Genomic DNA, 22,522 nt, shown 5'->3' with positions numbered 1-22,522 from the left:
GGTAAACCAGGGAGCAGAATGGGTGAAAGAAACTGTTTTGGTTTTTATAGGCGCAATTTGGTCAAGGCAGGAAGAGAGAGTGTGGTTGTAGTAGTCAGTGAGGTCAGAAGGGGTGTGGAGGTCAACGAAGGGAGAAGTGGACATTTTTTCAGAGAGGGTCGATGAGAATGAGGCAGGTGAAAAAGCGTTTAGCTTACGGAAGTTGATAGTGCGATAATGCCTTGGTGCTGGGGTGGGGATGTTGATGGTCAGAGTGATGGCTAGGTGGTCAGAGAGAGTGAGGTCGGAGCCAGAGAGATGGTGCAAAATTAGTCCAGTAGAGCAGACAAGGTCCAAAATGTGACCACGGTTATGGGTAGGAAAGTTGACATGTTGAGTGAGGTTAAAGCAGGTGAGTAAATCAGTGAAGTCAGTGGTTAGCGTGGAGTCAGTGGAGTCCATGTGGATATTGAAATCACCAAGGAGGAGGATTGAGGGGGAGAGGGAACATAGCTGGGTCAGAAAGTAGGAGAAGTCAGACAGGAATGATGGGTGTGGTTTGGGAGGGCGGTAGACAACAGCCATGACTGACTGTGTGTGACCAGAGAGTTTAAAAGCCAGGTGTTCAAATGATGGAGCAGATGAGATGGAGATGAGGTTGGTCTTGATGTCTTGTCGGTGAATAACGGCAATTCCACCACCTCGGCCCTCCGAGCGTGGTTTATTGATGTAAGAATATCCATTGGGTGTGGTGAGGTTGAGCGTGTAGTAGTCCAGTGGTTGTTGCCAGGTCTCAGTGAGACAGAGAAAGTCCAGTTTATTTTCCAGGATGTAGTCGTTCAGGATGAGGCATTTGTTGTTGAGGGACCGGGTATTGAACAGGGTGAGCTTGATGTTGTTTTGTACGGCGGGTATGAATCCAGGTGATTTGGCCAGGGTTCGCAGACAGGAGGTGCGATTTTGTGCGTTGTTGTGACCAGGTGTGTTGGGACGATGAGTGGGAGTGCGCTGAGCCGACCAGAGGATGGGGATGGAGTGACCTGATTGTAAATAAACAAACTTACGACCGGAGCCACGGTGAATGTACCTGGGTCGACGCAGGAGTCCATTCGATCTGATTGCAGAGATGCATGATGGGGTGGAGCGGGTTTTAAGCAGGAGAAGCCTTGCGGCAGAGTACCGCAGAGCCATGCCAGCAGGAGCGAAGGCAAAGCGAGCACGCGGCCAAGGGTGAGGAGGCGAAACAATCGACACAACCAACGGGAGTGGGCCCGAGGAAACAGCGATGGAGCCGAGCAGGTGAAGCCCGGAGCAGCAGAGCAGAGCCGGGACCGCGCAGAGGAAGACTCAATGGCCATAAATCCGCCACGACCACCAGGAAAGCAAGACACGGACAATGGTCCAGTCAGAGAAGCGGCGAGCAAACGACGCCAGCGTCCTCTCACGACCGGACCGGAAAACCTTTTTTTTTTTTTTTTTTTTTTTTTTTTTTTTTTTTTTTTTTTTTTTTTTTTGAATATGTGAATTTGAATATGTGAATATTTGAATATATGAATGAATGATCGTTTTAAAGCCATTTTCTCCACTAGAGCGGGGGCTAGCCTTGCGGGCCCCATGACAATCATGGTTCCCTGTTTATATGTATATATATATATATATATATATATATATATATATATATATATATATATATATATATATATATATATATATATATATATATATATATATATATATAAGTTCAAAACATATCTGGTCACAAGTGTGCCGCACTGACCGGGTCCTCAGTCGAGGTCCTCAGCATCATCCCGTTTCGGCCCTTCAACCTCGATACGGTCAGCTAAGGTGGGCCAGCAGGGGCACATACACATCCACATGCAGCAACTACACCTGGATGCGTACATACCCCCACCCCCAGCCAGTGCGAATGCAGACTACAACAACAAAATCGCCTCCACATCCAGAATAGGTGGATGCTGAATGGAGACATGCTGAATGGAGAAGGTGGATCAGACTCAGCAACGGTTGCTCGAGTGAGATGTGCATGGAAGAAGTTTCGGGAATTGAGTGGCGTGCTGATGATGAGGGGAGTGTCGTTGAAGCTGAAGGGAAAGGTGTATGCTGCATGTGTGAGAAGTGTTATGATTTATGGGAGCGAGACATGGGTAATGAACGTAGAGCAGCAACGAAGGTTGGAAAGGGTGGAAATGCGAATGGTTCGACGGATGTGCGGAGTATCGTTGAGAGAGAGGAAGACAAATGATGAATTGCGAAAGATGATGGGAATAGAGCCTGTGATTGATGCTGTGAAGAGGAACAGGTTGAGATGGTTTGGTCATGTGTTGAGGAAGGATGAAAGTGACTGGTTGAGAAGAGTGATGGAAATGAATGTAGAAGACGGGGAAGACCGAGAAAGACTTGGCTAAAGATGGTGGAAGAAGAAATGCGGGCAAGGGGGTTAAGAAGGGGAGATGCAGAAAATAGGGCAAAATGGAGAAGATTGTCATGGGGACCGCAAGGCTAACCCCCGCTCTAGCAGGGAAAATGGCCTTTAAAATGCATGTTGTTGTTGTTGTATCCAGAATCCACAGCACCAAACAAACATGGTGGAACACTCAAACACCCACCTTCATACTTCCCTTTCTCCCATACCTGGCCATTTCACTCTCCTCCTCACATCCTTTCCCTGCTGAAGTACAACCCCAGGACATACAACACTGTGGCTTGCTACCTGGCTGTTTCTCCCGGCCAGCTTACATGTCCCCTTTTCAAAGACACTGCGTTGCTGTACCTCCTCCTCACCCAAGTTACGCACACAACCCATCCGGCTCTGACAAGGCCACCTGCCCCCGATGCTGTCTCTCCAGCGTCACCAGCCTATTCCTGGTCGCCACCCAGTCTTTCCTGGGAGTCACTGGTATCACCAGCACAAACATAAGTTCAAAACACCTGGTCACAAGTGTGCCGCACTGACCGGGTCCTCAGTCGAGGTCCTCAGCGTCATGCCGTTTCGGCCCTGTATATATATATATATTTATAACTCAGGTGAACTTTTGATTTTATCTCAGTAAATGATAAGAGGAGTAGAACAGGAAAGAAGATTTGTAAACTTCCACAAATGGTCATGAAGGAGAATAAAGGTCATGGGCCACCACACACACCAAAAGTCATGGGACACCACTTTCCAATGGCCACACGTCCATCTGCTTTGCTTTATTTACTGTGAAAATAATCGATAGCCAGGTCCATTAAGTAATTTTGTGTCAAAAAATAGGCACCTCCATTAGAACAATTTGAATCATAACCATCCTCAAATCAACTGTGGGGAATGTCGTAATGAGGTGGAAAATGAATGAATGAATGATCGTTTTAAGGCCATTTTCCCCGCAAGAGCGGGGCTTAGCCTTGCGGGCCCCCATGACAATCATGGTTCCCTGTTTGAGGCAATGTTTTTTATGGCCGGATGCCCTTCCTGACACCAAATAATGAGGTGGGAGATGGATGCAATTACACAACTCTGAATAGGGATTTGGCAGGCTAACAAAACCATCTCAAGAGGAAAGAGAACAATATGGTGGTTTGTTTCATAGAACAGATGAGCCTTTCACAAAGTCAAACCTCCATTATCTGAGGAAAACATTCAGGGATTCATTGGTAGATCAATTTAATGCGAGTGATTTGTTTAGCTTTTAATATTATTGAATTATTTTCCTTTTGTTTCATTTTGTCTCGTGCTCGTCCGTCCTGGCTTTAAAAGTTTCAGCCATCATCGCCTGTGTCTCTCCCAGTTCTCCCTCTGAGCTTCACCACACCCCTCCCCTCTGAGACAGTGTCCTTTTTACCTACAATTCTTCTCTTTCTGTGGTGCATTCATACAGTGTTTACATCCACTTCTTTCCCCTTTAGCGGAACTTGTATCTCTTGAAATCTGTCCTGCTCCTCCATGAACCTCAACATTAAGCACAATTAACAAATAATCCAAAAAGTAATTTTCAGTTATTGTCGACGCCCTTCTTTTTTATTTCAAAATTCTTGCTCCTGCTTTTGTGTTACATGCTTATTGCCATTGGAAATATCTTAGCAATAGACTAAATTCGATTATTCCAAGCAGATTCCATAATTTAATGTTGCTGAGAAGTTGCCTCAACAGATTTGGGAGTACAAGTACAGACCTGTATCAGGGAAGGTAGATGAGCTAACCTGCTACCCCGAAATATATCTGACTGCCTTTGTCCTTGTTTGGTTCTTTCTCGTATATCTTGGTAAGAGTAAGGTTTGGTCATATTGCTTAATTATATTACTCACCCACACACCTTCTTTGTTCCTCCACATCAGAGCTGTTTGTATCAGAACCTGAGCTTCCAGAATATGGAACGCAAACAAGTGTGGATGGTCATGAGGAAGCAGAGGTAAGAAATCTGTGCATTATCATCTGGTTACCTGGTTTAGCACTGGAAGGTGCTTTATTGCACACATGTAATGATACATTAGATACCCTCTCCAAGCGAGAGGGTGTAGCGGCATCATTTTGCCTTTGATTTTATAACATGTAAATATGCTTGAGTTTTGTTTATCGGGGGATTTACGGTAGTGGGTGAGCCGGAAGGATGAGTGGGTCCGGATGGTGGTGGGTTAAATGAAGAGAATTGACTTGGAAGAGAATTGACTTGAATTGACCAGATCCACCTTGTTTGTAATTCCAACTTCTTTCCTGGTAGTCCTGGCAGTGTCCATATGTTTTATGCCTCTCCCACCCCCTTTCCCATGCCTCCCCCCCAAAGCCCTCTCCCTCCCACAGATCTCTCGATGTCTCCATGTCTCTCGGTTCCTGCTCTCAAATGTTGTGTTTGTGTCCTTCCCCCTCTCTCCCCATCTTGTCTACCGCTCCCGATGTTATTTGTTTTATGTGTCGGTTTGTCGGTTATGTGTCAGTTTGTCGGTTTGTCTTTCTGTGTGATCAATGTTCGCTCTTTCACAAGCCTCGATCTTGTATACAAAAAAAAAAAAAAAAAAAATCCAAACATCTATGACGACTTTTCTTCCATGCTAAACGGTTATGGCATTTGGGTCCATTTGTTTGTTTCTTTGTCTGTCCGCACAGAATGTTCTAACGTAGGCCACAAACGCCACGTAGTGGTATAAAGTAGTACATGTTATCTTTTTGCAACTGAGTACCTCTATAAAAAATGTACAATTAGAATGTGAGTACGCCTATAAATTATGTACATTTCGAATGTGAGTACATCTATAAAGTATGTACAATTAGAATGTGAATATGTCTGTAAATTATGTACGGTTCAATTAGAATGTGACTACGTCCATAAAGGATGTATAATTACAATGTGAGTACCTCTATAAAATATGTACAATTAGAATGTGAGTACGTCTATAAATTATGTACATGTCGAATGTGAGTACATCTATAAAGTATGTACAATTAGAATGTGAGTACGTCTGTAAATTATGTACGGTTCAATTAGAATGTGACTACGTCCATAAAGAATGTATAATTACAATGTGAGCACGTCTATAAAGTATGTACAATTAGAATGTGAGTACATCTATAAATTATGTACATTTCGATTGTGAGTACATCTATAAATTATGTACATTTAGAATGTGAGTACATCTATGAATGATGTACATTTGGAATGTGAGTATGTCTATAAAGTATGTTCAATTAGAATGTGAGTACATCCTAAATTATGTACACTAGCGTGACTCGGCGAACTCCGTGCACCTCACCACACGTCTTTTCAAGGGGATAGGCATCTTTGACCATTTCGGTGTCTTTTGGGTCTTCAGGGTGTTTTGGGCCTTCAGGGTCTTTGGGGTCTTTTGGGTCTTCAAGGGCTTTTGGGTATTTTGGGTGTTTTGGGTCTTCGGTGTATTTTGGGTCCTCAGGGTCTTTTGGGTCTTTAAGGGTATTTTTGGTCTTCAGGCGTATTGGTGGTCTTGAGGGTCTTGGGGGACTTAAAGGGTCGTCAAAGGTCTGAGGGGTCTCAGCAGTTTAAACATAACTAGAACTGCCACTTTAAAACTGCTGGCAATGATGAAAGGTTTACTCCACCTTCCCGCTTTCATACAACCCCACTTTTGATACAACCCCACTTTCATTAGACATGCTTTGACACAACCCCCTTGGATACAACCCCGAAACACACACACACACACACACACACACACACACACACATCCTCCCTACCCCCCCCCCCCCACACACACACAAACTCCCCCACCCCCACCCCCACCCCCACACGCACACACATAACCACACAAACGCACATCCCCCACTCCCCCAATACACACACTCACACACATCCCCACACACACATCCCCACACACACAACCCCCCACACGCATCCCCCCACACACACATCCCCCCCCCCACACACATCCCCACACACACACATCCCCACACACACAAATCCACACACACGCACCCCCCCAACCCCCCCCCCCCCCAACACACACACACACACACACACACGCACGCACGCACACCCCTGTCAAGAGATATCCATTTTTTTTATATTTCCGTTTAATTAACGATATCTGCCACCCGTGGAAGAACGTCGTACCGTGGGCATGACGTCATCCGTGGAGTGTGCGGTATGTCAGCGTGAGAACGAAGGTTAGCGTCGATCGAACTTGGTCAAATTTTTCCCCATTGTCACCAAATTTGTGGTGGTATTTTGTTAGCTCATCCGAGGCAAGACTACAATCGAAATCCGATTTGAAATCGGAGCCATATTGATGCCGTAAGGTCTGCCTGCCCACATGGATATTTTACCTGAGGAAGAATTTACTTTGAAAATGCGATCAATTTAAAATGTTAGATTTTGAATAACTTCATCATTTTTCATCGGATTTCCACCAAATAAAGGTTAACATTGCTTGCAGATACCTCTCTTTCTCTCTAAAAGTGAAGACAGGATGAACTTCAGAGATAGAATTAAGCCTCGGCGGCGGAGAGTTTTACAATGTTATTTTCCAAAGTAAATGACAATATAGCGTAGTTTTACGAAAATTCATCAGACTTTGCCCAGATTTGTTGCAGTGGAATGTTAACACCCTCTCGCCACTGCCAAATCCGAAGACAGAATTTAATTCCGAGCTACCCTGAGCTCGTGAGGTGGTTATGTCACATGGCCTGGTAAGAAAAAGCGTTGTGGTTCTTCTTCTTCATGCAATAACAACTTCTAGCTTCCAGACCATACGTCCAATCATCTTGAGATTGTGCACACTTGTTACTCCTCATGACTTTTACTACAGTATAAAGTTTCACATCGATCAATGAAGCGATTCAAGAGATATAAATGTTTTTAATATTTTCGTTTAATTAACGATATCTGCCAAACCACATGATCTATCGCAAATTCCAAAAGGATATTATAGTAGACTGATATGCTGAACACATCTGTGAAGTTTCCCCTCGATTGAATCAAAAATGAGGGAGGAGCTAGCTTTTAAAGGTTTATGCTTAAAAACGTCATAACTCTGAAACCATGTGATGCATGACGTCATGCTCGCTGATTTTTTTTGTTCGTCATGGGTATGCGATTCTGCCTGCCAAGTTTGGGCTCGATCTGCTCAGGCGTTTTGGAGAAAATGGGATTTTAGTGTTTTTTCAGACTTTTCACTCAAAATAATATGGCGGCCGAAACCATGTGACGTATAACTTCGAAATTTTTTGCATTCTGAGTTTTTTTTAACAAAGCATGTGGGAAAAAAATATCACTTTCGGGGGAGAAAAAATTGTGTTTGACGAATTCTAACCTCTTAACGTTAGCATTTTTAATATACTCGATAAACATGTTTTTTGTTCCCATTGCGGAGTTCTTTAGAACTAGCCGAAACCCGTGGAACATCCACGGAAGGGAGGATGTGGTGTATGGATAGAGTGTACCTGTACCATTATGGATGGCATAGGGGATTTGCTTGTCCGAGTAAGAGTTCGGAAGAAAGATGAGAATGAAGAGTGCGTATATGAACAACGTATTTATTGCAATCTACTTAAATGACAACGCTACGATATACTTTTGAAAAATGAATGGATTCGTAATAGGAATCGGCATAGCACCACTCTGGCCACACTGGCGCAGTGGTATGTGTCAATGGAAAGGAACAGCAGTAGAACCATAGACTTTTAAAAAATGAACGGCTTAGTAAATCGACTGGAATTAGCCCCATACTGGCGCATTGGTAAGCGTCAATGTCAAGGCAGAGCAGTAGGAATATAATACAATAAACGCAGTATCAGAGGTTGAAATTATTTTAAAACTTCTGGATAAACAATGTTTGGGGTAATAGTCAAACCTCTGACGACTCCTTGCGTACTCGTATTATCAACCTTGATATACACATCTTTGAACGACCGTGCTCTTGAACATGCCACATATAACTGGCCGTGGGAGAAGACAGGAGCAGGCAAATAGATACCCAGTTTACGGAATGTTTGGCCCTGGGCTTTATTTATGGTCATTGAATATGCCAGGCGAACAGGAAACTGAGATAAACAAAGAGCGCGGTTGGAAGAAATTATGGTAAACCCACCTGATGAGGTTAGCGTACACCGTGATCGACGACACCGGCACAAATGCATGCTCAGGATTGTCCACTCAGTGGACGGCTTGCTGTCGCCTTCGACTGTCCAATCAGCGGACGGCTTGCTTCGCTTTCACCCAGCAGACGCCAATAAGATGGCGTCGTATCGGCAGTTAATCGGATGCTTTTGGGCCCCAACGTCGGCTAATTCAGATTTTTCGAGTACGGCTGTACGTGATAAACAAAGAGCGCGGTTCGTAGATCGTAAATCCATTAGTGCCGTGGGCATCGGGTCACTGGGTGCGGCGTAAAAGGGATAACAAAGTCGAGTCCTTACGCTATTATTATATAGAAGATGAGCCATCAATCAAATGTTTCCATTCAGCCGTTCTGGTGATATAGAGGGGCAAATTTGAAGGTGTTTTACAAGATGGCGCCCATACCACGTGACCTATGACGTCATAATTAGCATTACAAAATTCTACGAGCCTAGCCGATCATTTGATGAAAATTTCCTGTCAATCCGACCAACGATTGCTGAGAACATTAATTTTAAAGTTTAGGAGGTGCAAAATAGGGTGAAAGAATAATAATAAGAAAAACTTTGGGAATAATAATAGGTTACTCTCCATTTCATGGAGAGTAAACCTAATAAGAGTTCACGGACTGTGTTTTGGGTGTTAATTTTATTTGAAGAAGAAGAAGACGTTGTGTCGCATATAAACATAACCAAATACGTTTGCTCTATTATAATAAGATTTAGAGTGTAAGTCAATCAATAAATTATGTACATTTAGAATGCGAGTACATCTATAAATTATGTACATTTAGAATGCGAGTACATTGATAAATTATTTACGGTTCAATTAGAATGCAAGTATGTCTATTAAATACGCACTATAAAACCACACAAAACAAGTCCAGGTGAGGGTATGCAATCTCGGATTGCTCGTTCTAGTTACCTCCGCCACTTTTTTTTTTTTTTGAATACTGAATCAAGGCTCGTGAAAGAGCTAACATTTATTTCACAAACAAATCAACCAGACAAACAAAATATATAAAAAGAGGGAGCGGAAGACAAGATGGGGAGAGAAGGGGAAGCACACAAACACAACATTTGAGAGCAGGGAGAAGTGTGGGAGGGAGAGGGCTTGGGGGGAGGAGGCGTGGGAAGGGGGGGGGGGATGGGAGAGGTATAAAACCCAAGGACTTCCAGGACAGAAGTTGGTATTTCAAAAAAGTGTAGGATTTGGGGTGAAATTAGCGGGGGTAGAAAATATCAAGGTTTTGGATGGGGGAAGTTAAGAGAATGTGGTGAACAGCTGTTTTAAAGACCTGGAGTGTGGAGTGGGATTGAAGAGAGTGAGGGAGTTTGTTCCAGAGGTGGGAGAAAAGAGGAATGAAGGAGTGAAGGTGAGCAGAGAGTCTTGATTTTGGCAGTTAAACCACAAGAGGGTTGCAGGCAGATCTTGTGCGACCTGTAGGAATATTTGGGGGACAGAGCCCAGAGAGAGCTGGGGGGCAAGGCCAGAGAGGAGTCGGTAGAAGACGGAAAGACCACCAACCTGCCTGCGGTGAGTGAGTGAAAGGCCCTTGGAGTTAGCTTCATCGCGGGAGATTCCAATGATTCTGAACGCTTTGGTTTCAACAGCGTGAAGACGAGCTCGGTGTGAGGCAGGAGCACCGGCCCAGAGGGGAGAGCAGTATTCCATTGAGCTGCGGATGAAAGCCTTGTATGTGGTGAGGAGCTCAGGTGTGCCAAGGAAGGACTTCGCATGACGGAGGATGCCCAGTCGGCGACTGGCTTTGGAGGCCAGATTTGAAATGTGGTTTTCCCAGGAAAGATCATGGCAGATAGTGAGACCCAAAAGCTTGAGTGACAGAACTTCTTGGAGAGGATTATTCAGAAAGTGGATGGGAGGGTTGTCCAGTCGGTCTTTTCGGAGAGACATCGTAAGAGTGTGAGATTTGTCAGGATTGAAAGACATGTACCACTTGTTTGCCCAGTCTGTGATTTTGTCCAGGTCTGCAGAGAGTGAGGAGGCTGCAGACTGCCGATCTGAGGGATGAGGAATGGAGCGACAGAGAGTAGAGTCGTCAGCAAAGAGATAGAGAGGATTTTCAAGAGAGTCAGAGAGATCATTGATGAAGACCAGAAAAAGCACAGGGGCCAGAACACTGCCTTGGGGACCTCCAGCCTGAACAGGAAGAGGAGATGAGAGAAACCCATTCAGGGCCACACGTTGACTACGACTAGAGAGGAAGTCCGCCAGCCATGCGTGGAGATTTCCATGGATACCAAAGGAGGAGAGTTTGGTGAACAGAGCGGGGTGCCAGACCGTATCGAAGACACGTGATATGTCAAGGGAGACAGCTCTAATTTCCTGTTTGGCATTGAGGACCTCCATCCATTGTTGAGAAAGCAGAAGCAGCATGTCCAGAGTAGAGTGACCAGGTCTGAAACCAAATTGATGGTCAGAGATCAAGCCATTGGAGAAAAGGAAAGATTTCATATCTGAAGCAATGATAGATTCCATGACTTTGCTGATAATTGGGAGAAGGCTGATTGGTCTGTAGTTGCTAGGATCTGTTTTTGCACCTTTTTTGTGCAAAGCGGTGATGTTGGCTGATTTCCAAGCAGATGGCAGATGACCTTGAGCAAAAGAGAGGGTGAAGAGAACAGAGAGAGGGAGTGAAAGAGCGGAAGAAGATGATTTTTGGACCCGTGGGCTGATGCCGTCAGGTCCAGTTGCAGAATCAGAGCCGAGGGTTGACAGAAACTTTTCCACCTTGTCAGGAGGAAAGGACACAGAGTCCAGGAGCAGTTGGGTTCGACTGGGTACGGTGGGTACAGAGAGGGATGGGTTTGGGACACAAGATTTAGAGGCAAACACAGAGTTGAGGCATTCAGCTTTTTCACATGCGGAGTCAGCCGTGTAGCTGTTTGCGGTGAGGGAGGGGATGGAGGGGGAACAAACACCAGAAACAGATTTGACCAGACGCAACCAGGATTTGGAAGAGGGAGACAGATAAGAGAGTTCGGTCTTGAGAACGGAGAGATATTGTTTCCTGACTCTCCTGAGGGTGGACACACACTTGTTTCGGGCTTTGTGAAAGGAAATGAGATGTCCTTCCATTGGATTTGCTTTCCAGGAGACGAAAGCAAGTTGTTTCTGGACAACCACTGAAGGTGGATGGAGTTTATGGTATGTTTTCACCCCCTGTCTGTCTGTTTGTTTGTTTGTGAACAGGATATCTCAAAAAGTCATGGACAGATTCATATGAAATTTCGTGTACAGGTTGGGTGTGTGGAAAGGACTAAATTATTACATTTTGGGGAAGATACGGATCCAGATACCAGAATTTTTAAAGTATTTTTTCACCATTGAGTGATGGGGCTAAAAACAATATGAATGAACATATATATATATTTGCTAAAATATATATATATATATATTGTTGTGGAAATGAGAATTGTGTTTTTTTATTGTTGTAAAAATATCACCCTCCTTCCTCCAGTTGTTGTGTATAAAGGTCAAAGGGCGTCCCTTAGTTAGGTCATATACAATCACGTTAGCCAATCATAGATTTCCTCCTTGTTGGTAGTTATTTCCTTATTCTGTGTATTAGTTTAAGGCTTTGTCTTCCATTAATTAATACTCCATTGCACCGAATTCAAATAGATAGATCCCCTTTTTCAAATTCCCCCAAAGCCTTTATTGCCAACGGCATTTATTACCAACTGCATTTGCCTCCATTGAGCACGCGGTCGGCTCGGAGAAGAAAGGCGTGTCTCCACCTCGTCATAGAGGGGAGGAGTGAGCCAGCCCTTGCCGACCAACCCAGAACGAGGGGTTTGGCTTTGAGAGGGCGTGGGGAGAACCGTCGAGTAGGTTCGCGAAGGTTGAAGGGCGTGGCCTATATAACCCGCACCACGACGCCCCCATGAGAGACGCGCAAGAGAGGGGACGATATACGAGATGCGCAGGAGAAGAGACGATATACGTGCCGCGCAAGAGGTGAGAGAGAGAGAGTCCACCACCATCAGTTTGAGTCCACCACCATCAGCTTGGAGTCCACCACCACCAGCTTTGAGACCACGCAGTTTCGACCCGCTGCGACGTGGGAGCCGGATTGCGGTGGCATCGGTGGCCGTCGAGGTCCCGCCCGACGTCCCATGCAGGATCAAGCTCCAGCTCCGGTTCCCGTTGGACCTACTCTCCTTCCACCGAATCGTTCCTGCCTTCATTTCCCCATTCGTGTGAGTTTGATTGTCGTCCGTTTTGTGTGTCTCGTCCTGGGTATAATTAAGACTGTAGGTAAGCTCGCGTTGCACTGTGTCTCCTTGATTCCTTCTGTCTTTATTTTATTATCTTTCCTTCTTCCTTGGTTATTTTGGTCCTGTAAATAGTAGGAATAAATATAGTAGCATTTTCAAACCTTTTTGCCTTCGTCTTCCTCTTCTTCACATCCGTGTCATCTTTGTGATTTCTCCATTGGGCACCTGTGGCACGATTTGGCCAACGTTTATGAATCGGGTTAGTCTTGGTAATAGTTTGTGCCGTGGTTGCTAAACACCGCTCGGCAATCAATTAACATCTGTCCGCGGTACGAACGGGGCTGTGCACCGGCCTTTCCGGAGGTTGCGGTACGGTGTCAGGGACCACGTCGGTCAGCAATAAACAAGGGGTCTAATCCCCCCTCAAAGGGGAACCATAGGCCGACGTTGGGTTCCGCAACAATATATATATATATATATATATTGCTAAAAACAATATATAACACAATATCTCAAAAAGTTATGAACTGATCCGGACAAAACTTGATGGAAGGGTTTGTAGGTGATAAGAACACGCTGATTAGACGTGGAGTTTCGGATCCAGATCCGGCCTCTCAGTGTGATACAAAACGTAAACTGTTCAGCCTGGTGGAGGTATGCAAGATTTATGATGAGGTTTTGGTGAGAGCACAGTAAGAATGAGATGTTTGGGGATGGCCATACGCAGAGCCTCCGTTAGGCACCCGTGGAGCCCGTAGCCGCTGGGGGCCACCCACAAAGAGAGGCCTCCCACATCAGCTAAAGCATCTTCAAAGTCCAGTTGTGCAACATAGATGTTTCCAATAACACCAGTCATGCACATCTACCGGCTCCCAATCGCTTCACTGGCGGGTTTAATCAAAGACATCATGTTGCACTTCACAACCACATGGCATATGAATCTGTAAATTTGAGAGGATGAAAAATACAGTGAAGCACACGAAAACTGGACCTTTCGTGGCAGAACTGTTGTTGTTGTTGTTGTTTTGTTTTTGTGCTCCTTCCATGTCTGTCATGCTTTATTCTAAAATCTTAAATGGTTCTTGCTTCCATACATTAAACATCTTCTTCATCCAATTCAGAAAGATAGACGGACTTTTAAAATAGAACGCTGTATCTTTATGTTTGAACAGACATTGATTTTTTTTCCCAAGTAAATCGCTCATTAGGGGGCCAAATCTATAAGAGACTTGGTCTCCTTTTGTCCACATGAGACTTGGTCTCCTCCTGTCCACATGAGACTTGGTCTCCTCTTGTCCACATGAGACTTGGTCTCCTCTTGTCCACATGAGACTTGGCTTCCTTTTGGTATTGGACTTGTTATTATTCTGTGGAAGCTGCAGCGTCGGCACTGTTGCTCCGATAAAGTTGAAACTTTCCAGGAATTTTGGGGCCAATGGAAATTGATGCAATCTTTTTCCTGAATTTTGATTTTGCAATCACCATGGCAACCAGCTTGGATTTAAGCGAAAACTTTAAAAAATCTTCTTCTCCAAAACCGCAAATGCTATCGATTTGTCATGTTATGATCGGCTACCTATGGTGCAAAAACGTTGTATAAGATGACGTCATTGGTGAAGCAGTTTGGTAGGTACGTTGAGGTAAAACAAAATTCTATCCGATTAACACAAAACATTTTTGTGGCATCTATTCATCAATAAGAACTTGAATAGCAAAAAAAAAATAATTGATCGGTCACATGGTCTGGCAATGAAAAAGAAAACAAAATTGATCAAAATTGATGATGTCGTAAGTCACGTGACCAGGCGGCTATATTGTATTTCATGAAAACCTTTAAAATGCATCTCCGCCTTAATTTTTCGATCGATTGAGTTGAAACTTGGACCACTTATAGTATGCCAATTGACGTTATGGATATCCTCTGGATGACGTTATAGGTAACGTAGCATTGCGGCCATATTGGATTTCATGAAAAACCTCTAAAATGCATCTCCTCCATGTTTCAGATCGATTCACTTCAAACTTTGCATAATTGGGTCCTGGCTGCCGTTGTCAAGGACATTGTTGCACACTTGTCCAATCAGAATGGGTTGTTTTGGTCCCAGGGCATCACTGCTCACAGTTTTAATTTCTTCTAGTTTCCATACTTTTTCCAGTAACATCCCGACATCCTTTTTCGTTTAAAACAAATGTTTTTATTACTTGTTAAATAGCTTTCCAACGACCTCAAAGAAAATCGAATGAAATTTACTTTGAATCATTTACTCGATTTTACGTCATGCTTGCGGAAGGAAGATAGACAGATACACGCAGAGACAGATAGACAGAGCTGGTCATTCTAATACTCCGCCAACCCCTCCGGAACCGAGGTGTGAATCGATTCTTCACCTGAAGATCTGTCACCGTCTTATTAATCCACCAATAGAAAGGGCCACCACGTGAGGTTTGCAGGGGGCCACCCACATACCCAGCGGAGGCTCTGCCCCAAACGGCAGAGGAGACTTTTGATCACACTACGCAGAGTATTTGGTGGCCCCTCGGGGGCATGATGCATGCGTTTGAATGACCATGTGCTTCCCCTTTGGGGTTGAGGCGCATGTGTATTGTTATTGGGACAGCCTTGTTGACGTTGTGCCTTGGCCATGGGGTCAAGGTGCACGTCCAAGGCTGTTCAAATGTTTGACTTTTTACCTTTTTCATGTAAAAAAGGCAGGCCTTTTGCTGTGGCCCAAAACAGTATTTGGCTTCTAACATATATTTCCAGTGCAGAAATATGAGTGGTTAATGTACACCTTTAGGCTGGTGATACACTATTCGCGTTTAATATGTGGTCGTTCCTAACACTTGCGATAGTCAAACTTTTCATGCGGATGCACTCTTTCACCGTGTGTAACCCTCATTCCACATGCTCATATACGATTGTTGGCTTGTATATGATCATAATATATTGGTATATAATTACGTGCATGATATATGCGAATTGCGCAATATGGGTTAATGTTGGTTATGTAAACTTTTAAGAGGTATATTGCCATTTGTTTTTACTGACCATGCTTATTAATGACCTGCGTTCTGTTCACATTATGTGTGCATGGTCCAAACCCTTCTCCCTCCACCCTTCCGCCATGCCCCCTCCCCCAATGCATCGAGTTCACATGAGAACATTGTGTCTTATTTTCTGTATTAAACTGACAGAACAGTCTCTGCAATTACTCAAGTCAACAACAAGCAGAAGTGTACTATATTTGCTTTACATAAATGAGCAGAGTTATCTCGATAGGTTAGGAATAACGTTTATCTATTAATGGAAAAATATGAGTCACAAAACAGAAACCGTTTTTTAATATAAAATCTTGGCTTGTGGAAAAGCAAGGAGATAGAGGGCAAAAAGGCAACGGTATTGATAGTGGGGTAGCAGGTTGATGCATCATGCAAGGGAATGAGGAGAGGAGGAGGTGGGGTGGATGGGAGAAAACCTGCAACTTTTAAGTGGGAGGGTTGGTTTAAATCGGGTCCATGGGGGTAGAACATATCACTGATCAGGATGTGGGATGACATGAGATGCTATTACACTGTTGGAAATCCAAGAGGAAAGAGTTAGATGTAACAGCTATAGCACGAGGGCACTTCCACAAATGGGGAAAAAGAGGAATTAAAGAGTGGTGGTGTGCATTAAGTTCGGTTTTGGGTTCTTTCATGGTTTTTGGTTTTTTGGGGGGGTTTTTTTGGTAACGAGGAGCAGGTTACTGGAAGGTTACTGATTGTTTAACAACTTCAAAAACATATTCTATGTATAATAGAACTGTACCGAGCAGCAATAATAAACATTTATAAACACGTACAATGTCAAACACTCAGATACAACAACAAACAAACAACAGCATTTTTAGGCCATTTTCCCTGCTAGAGCGGCGGTTAGCCTTGCGGTCCCCATGACAATCATGACATTCTTCTCCATTTTGTCCTATTTTCTGCATCTCCCCTGGTTAACCCCCTTGCACGCATTTCTTCTTCCACCATCTTTAGCCAAGTCTTTCTCGGTCTTCCCCGTCCTCTACTTCCTTCTAAATTCATTTCCATCATTCTTCTCAAACAGTCACTTTCATCCTTCCTCAACACATGACCAAACCATCTCAAACTGTTTCTCTTCACAGCATCAATCACAGGCTCTATTCCCATCATCTTTCACAATTCATCATTTGTCTTCCTCTCCCTCAACGATACTCCACACATCCACCGAACCATTCGTATTTCCACCCTTTCCAACCTTCGTTGATGCTCTACTTTCATTACCCATGTCTCGCTCCCATAAATCATAACACTTCTCCCACATGCAGCATACACCTTTCCCTTCAGCTTAAACGACACTCCCCTCATCATCAGCACGCCACTCAGTTCCCGAAACGTCTTCATGCAAATCTCGCTCTAGCAACCGTTGCCGAGTCTGATCCACCTTCCCCATTCAGCATGTCTCCTAGGTAACAAAATGTTTTCACACCTTCTAGCTTCACGCCATCTCCAAGATCCAACTCAACATTTCCTCCATCTGCAGCTCCCTCTGTGCACACCTTACACTTGAATGTAGCTGCCACACTGGTTAATGACCCTCTCAAACCACTACATTTTTGATGAACCCACTCAGCGCACATTGTACATTGAATGGAGTTCACTCCGACACCCTTCCTGCACACAGCACACGGCCACTTCCCAGTTCTTTCCACCTCACCACATGCTTTACCACTTGCTATCACCTTCGTTTTTCCGATATTCACCTTCAGACCTTTTGTCTCCATACATTCCTTCCACTTGTTCATCTTCTCCTTCAGTCCATCCATACTTTCTGCAATCAACACCAGATCATCTGCATACAACAACTCCCACGGTAAACCCTCCTTTACGTTCTGAGCCAACACCTCCATCACAGCTACAAATAGTAGTGGACTTAGTACCGACCCCTGATGCACTCCCACCGTCACCTCAAGCTCACCACTGTTCCCGTCCTTCGTCCTTAGAGCTGTGCGTGCTCTTTTGTACATTGCCATCACTACTCTGATCAACCATTCCTCCACCCTAACTTCCTCAATGCCCATGTCACGACTTCACGTGGAACCCTATCAAATGCTTTCTCCAGATCAACAAACCCAAGAAACAACTTCTTCCTCTTCTCCAGATACAAACACTGAAACTGAAACTGACACTGAAACACTCAGATACAAACTTGTTGTTTATCCTTACACTGTCTCCCCTCCCCCACCTCCCACCCTCCGCCCTCTCACCTTCCACCCTCTCACCTCACTCCACACAATGCATATTTTTCACTCCAAACCCCAAATGGTTTTTTGCTTTTGCAAAATAAAAGTTCAGATGATAACATGAATTGCAAAACCATGCCTGGCCATCCAGGCCCGTGGACCTTTTGCCTTCCCCTGTGTGCACACATTATTTACAATTATTCCCACATTCATGGGGGGATGTGAATGATAATAATGGTGCGCCGGGAAAATCCTGCAGAAACATTCAAGCAATTTGCCCAGACAAATTGCTTTGGTTTATGGTTCATTGTTTTGGATGCATACATGTCATTGATATACATGATTATGATACATTTCCCTTTCCCCCATAGGATGTGCTGTGCCAGTCTATCGGCAGCCCACCCTGCAAAACACATGTGCTGGCACTATTACTGCACGGGGGCACAATCCTGGATGGGGTTGGAGGGGACCCAGCTTCCAAACAGGGGGACCTGAATACCTTTGCTGCAACCTTTGACTCAGTTGTACGGGCACATTTCCCCGCTGCAATGGGCCACTTGACACTACGCCTCGTGCCCTGCCCACCTGTTTGTGCTGATGCTTTCTCCCTCGTTTCCAAGTGAGTGGCAATATTTAAGGATCAGGGATGACATAGGGCTTATGGTCCAGTCTGCACTCATTTGCTGGTTCAGCTTTACAATGGTAGTGCTAAAGCTGCAAAAAGGCCATTTGACAATGGTCTCTTGAACCATAATTTAAAATCTGATATGAATCCCAAAGGTTTCTTTAAGCTCTATCTCTACTCCCTCTCCTTCCCCACTTTCTCAATTTCCTCGGACCCTGCTCAGCTTGAGTCCATACAGTGTCGGAGATCGTTGTGTCAGTAACAATGGTCATGATCATGTTCCTTTGGCCGCATTGCCCCTCCTCGCTACATCGACTCCGCAGTATCAGGAGTGTGTTGCTGCTGTCATCAGCCGCACTAACCAGACCTACCATGATTTCCTCAAGTCGTCCGAAGCCTCTGGTTTTAACGGACAGGTCTGCTGAGGAAGCTGCTGGTGTTTGTTTTCTTTTCTTGCAACCAGTTATTATTGAGGAAAGCTTTTGTTATCATCATTGTTCTTTCCACCCACTCCCCAGGTATGTCTGATTGGGGACTGTGTTGGTGGCATACTCGCTTTTGATGCACTTTGTGCCAGTGTCCAAGCTACGTCTGAAAGCCAAAGCAGCAGCCGGAGAGGAAGCCTTGTAAGTGTTCAGGTATTTGATTGCAAAATTAGACTTTTTGAGTAGGGTGTAGGTGACTTCCAGTTGTCCTTGTTTGGTTTGATGCCTTTTATCAGCAATGAGAACTCCAGCTCTACTTTGCCTCTGAGGTGAAAATAAACTGAACACTTTTCATGAATAAATAAAGCTCAAATACTAATTAATTACCTCCACCACCAAAGGTGGATGGAGGTTATGTTTTCACCCCTGTCTGTTTGTCTGTCTGACTGTTTGTCTGTTTGTGGACAAGATATCTAAAAAAGTTGTGGACTGATTCGGACAAAATTTGGTGGACAGGTTGAGTGTGTGACAAGGAAGAATTGATGCAATTTTGGTGAAGATTTAAATCCGCATCCAGATCAGAGAAATTTTAAGAGATTCTTCACCATGGGTAACAACGCTAAAACCGATATAGAGTTGGACCCCGCTATTCGCGGGTTCTGCATATTCGCAGATGATAAAATGCAACCTGTTTCTCCATTCGCGGAAATGGGTCCTGCAAATTTGCGATCTTTTTTCTATTCACAGCCGTGTCCTGTGAATTCGTGGTTTTTCGGGGGCGCAATTTTTTATTTTTTTCACAAGCCGCTAGCTTGACACATTTATAAAACCCATCTTTCACCAGCCATGCATAAAGCAGCTGGACATACACAAAAAAAAAACATCTTCTACGAGCCGCGAGAATGGCCTGCTTCTACATTCACTGCTGTGTGCTTTACGTTTTCACGTGATATCCCGTCATTCACACTGTGCATACCTTCATGTGATATCCCGTCATTCACATTGTGAACAGCTTCACGTGATATCCTGCCGCCGTTCACAGGTAAACAATGTTTCATGGGATATCCCAACAGATGGTAAACATTGCTTCATGGGATATTCGACCAGCTGCATAACACGTCATCCCTGCGAGTTACTGTATAGAGTGAAAACACTCCACAGTATCTGTTAGTGCAATTAGCTGTCTCCCTTTTCCCCATTGAAACAATGGCACGGCATGCATTCGCGGATTTTCATCGACATTCGTGGATTATCGCCGACATTTGCAGGTTTTGTCTCACCATTTCCGGGACTTTCATCAACATTTGCGGATTATTGTCGACTTTCATGTGATTTGCCTCACCATTAGTGGATTTTGCCTAGCCATTCATGGTTTGTTCCTCGATATTCCAGGATTTTTGCAATTCGGGAACCAATCCCCCCTTTTTCCATTGAAACAATGCCCCGCCATTCACGGTTTTGCAATTCGCAGCATTTTCCAGGAACGTATCCCCCGCGAATAGTGGGATCCGAATGTATAGCATGATATCTCAGAAAGATATGCACGGATCAGACGAAACTTAGTGGACAGGTTGTTTGTGTGACAAGAACAAAGTGAGTGAGTGAAAGGCCCTTGGAGTTAGCTTCATTGAGGGAGATTCCAATGATTCATCGTGGAGAACTGTTCAGCTTCGCAGAGGTATGCACTCTACTGAGTGCCGTTTTGTTGTTTTCTGCCTTACCTTCACAACAGCAAATGTTTCTTGCTCCACTGAATAATAGTAGAATTGATAGCTTTTAATGACTGAAATCACAAACCGTTCACACTCACCTGATCATTGACCGTCTCAGCAGTTGTCTTCTTGGCTCTTGCTGTCTTTTGTGTTATTCAACAAGATGGAAACAAGGAAATTAAATGAACAGCAAACCAATGTGAAAAAGCACGATATAAACAGTATCAGTAAAGCCTTAAATATTGTGGATGTTACGTTCCTGGAAAATGTCGTGATATTCAAAACCACGATAGTTAAAACCAAGGGCCTATGATAAATTATGGAGTTAGGTTCCTGGGCTTCAAGAAAATATAAAGGAAGGTCGGCAGCAGCCAAAAATAAACATATCACAATTGAAATAAACATGAAAAAATAAAGATAAATCTGCTTCTCGATGAAGTCCCCTGCTGTGCTGAACGAGATTAAACATGGTACTTCCCTTGTGTAATGTGCCAAAAATCCCACACTATTCCTCCCCTATTAATCTCTTAAATGGTTTCCCTTTGGTATCTGTCGATGTGTTTCGTTTATAAATCGTCCTGCAGCGCTGTAAACAGGGGATACTCAGGGAGGGAAGGGGAGGGGGGGAAGGAGGGGAGGGGGGAAGGAGGGGACGGGGAGGGGGGGGGGTGGAGGGGAAGGGGGGATGGAGGGGATGGAGGGGAAGGGGGGATGGAGGGGATGGAGGGGAAGGGGGGATGGAGGGGAAGGGGGGGGGGAGGAGGGGACGGGGAGGGGAGGGGGGGAAGGAGGGGAAGGGGAGGGGCTTTTTGGACTTGGCCAGTAAAAGGTCATGTTAATTGAACTACATTTGGATAGTACTCGTGCAGATGGCCTTCATAATCTAAATCACTTATAAATACGATAGACCCATCGCTGCATTGAGTGTGTATGTACGAGTCAGTCATTCACCGAGAACCAGATCATGTGACCATATAAAATATTAACTTTCCTGATCGGTTTTTGTTGCATAGCAATCCACAAGTTTGAGCAAAGGATTTTCTGAATTAATAGTTGTGATTTTAATTAGCGGTTGCCTTAAAAAAAATTTTTTTATTGAAATTTGACCTTCATAATTAAGTTGTATATTAAAAACGACAAGTGGAAAGTGCCTTTTCTTGCCTTTTACAGTCTCATTAACATCCATGAGCTGTCTCACCAAGTGAGCCATTGTCTTATTGAGCCCTTAATTGACTGTTAGAAACAAATTATGAGTCCTTGACCTATTGAAGGCATATCCTGTGTACAAAAGCACACAAACCAAGACCCAAGCTTTGATTGTTAGATGCCGGAAACTGTTTCAATCGTGAGATGGTCAATAATGTTTATTGGTTGTAACTGTGATGTTTTTGATCTGCAAGGACACCGATTTGCTTGCACCCGGAATTGTGGTGAGTCCGGGAAGCCCGGGAAGCATTGGAAGCGAGGATGGTACTGGGACTGGTGGTGCGACAAATGCCGGAGGAAGCCTATCTAACAGCCGGCAAATGAGCAAAAGCAATATAGACATCCCACATGCATGCCTTGATGAGGCCCTGGACAGTCCAAGAAAGGAGATTCCACGTAAGCGCAGCGATTCGTCCACTTACGAGCTGGAGACGATCACGCAGCACCAGGCCTTCCTGTCCAGGTCAGAGGTACTCCAAAATGTGTACTGGCAATTT

General features: G+C 44.4%; 1 protein-coding gene across 4 annotated transcripts in view; it reads left to right on the top strand.

Annotated features, from left to right (window-relative positions):
- The window catches only part of LOC137418698 (membrane-associated phosphatidylinositol transfer protein 2), a 202,616-nt gene that overhangs the window by 140,435 nt on the left and 39,659 nt on the right, over positions 1 to 22,522 (top strand). For all 4 annotated transcript variants that reach the window (XM_068104800.2, XM_068104799.2, XM_078768279.1 and 1 more), the window contains 5 exons: positions 4,315 to 4,388; positions 18,429 to 18,676; positions 18,906 to 19,098; positions 19,201 to 19,308; positions 22,220 to 22,488. In XM_068104800.2, coding sequence (XP_067960901.1) covers positions 4,315 to 4,388; positions 18,429 to 18,676; positions 18,906 to 19,098; positions 19,201 to 19,308; positions 22,220 to 22,488 — 892 coding nt within the window. The remainder of the gene's footprint in view (positions 1 to 4,314; positions 4,389 to 18,428; positions 18,677 to 18,905; positions 19,099 to 19,200; positions 19,309 to 22,219; positions 22,489 to 22,522) is intronic.

Source organism: Myxine glutinosa, chromosome 14 (genome assembly GCF_964187855.1).
Source record: "Myxine glutinosa chromosome 14, kmMyxGlut1.1, whole genome shotgun sequence".
Classification (NCBI taxonomy): domain Eukaryota; kingdom Metazoa; phylum Chordata; class Myxini; order Myxiniformes; family Myxinidae; genus Myxine; species Myxine glutinosa.
Note: the sequence above shows the minus strand (reverse complement) of the source record. Positions and strands in the feature narration are given on the sequence as shown.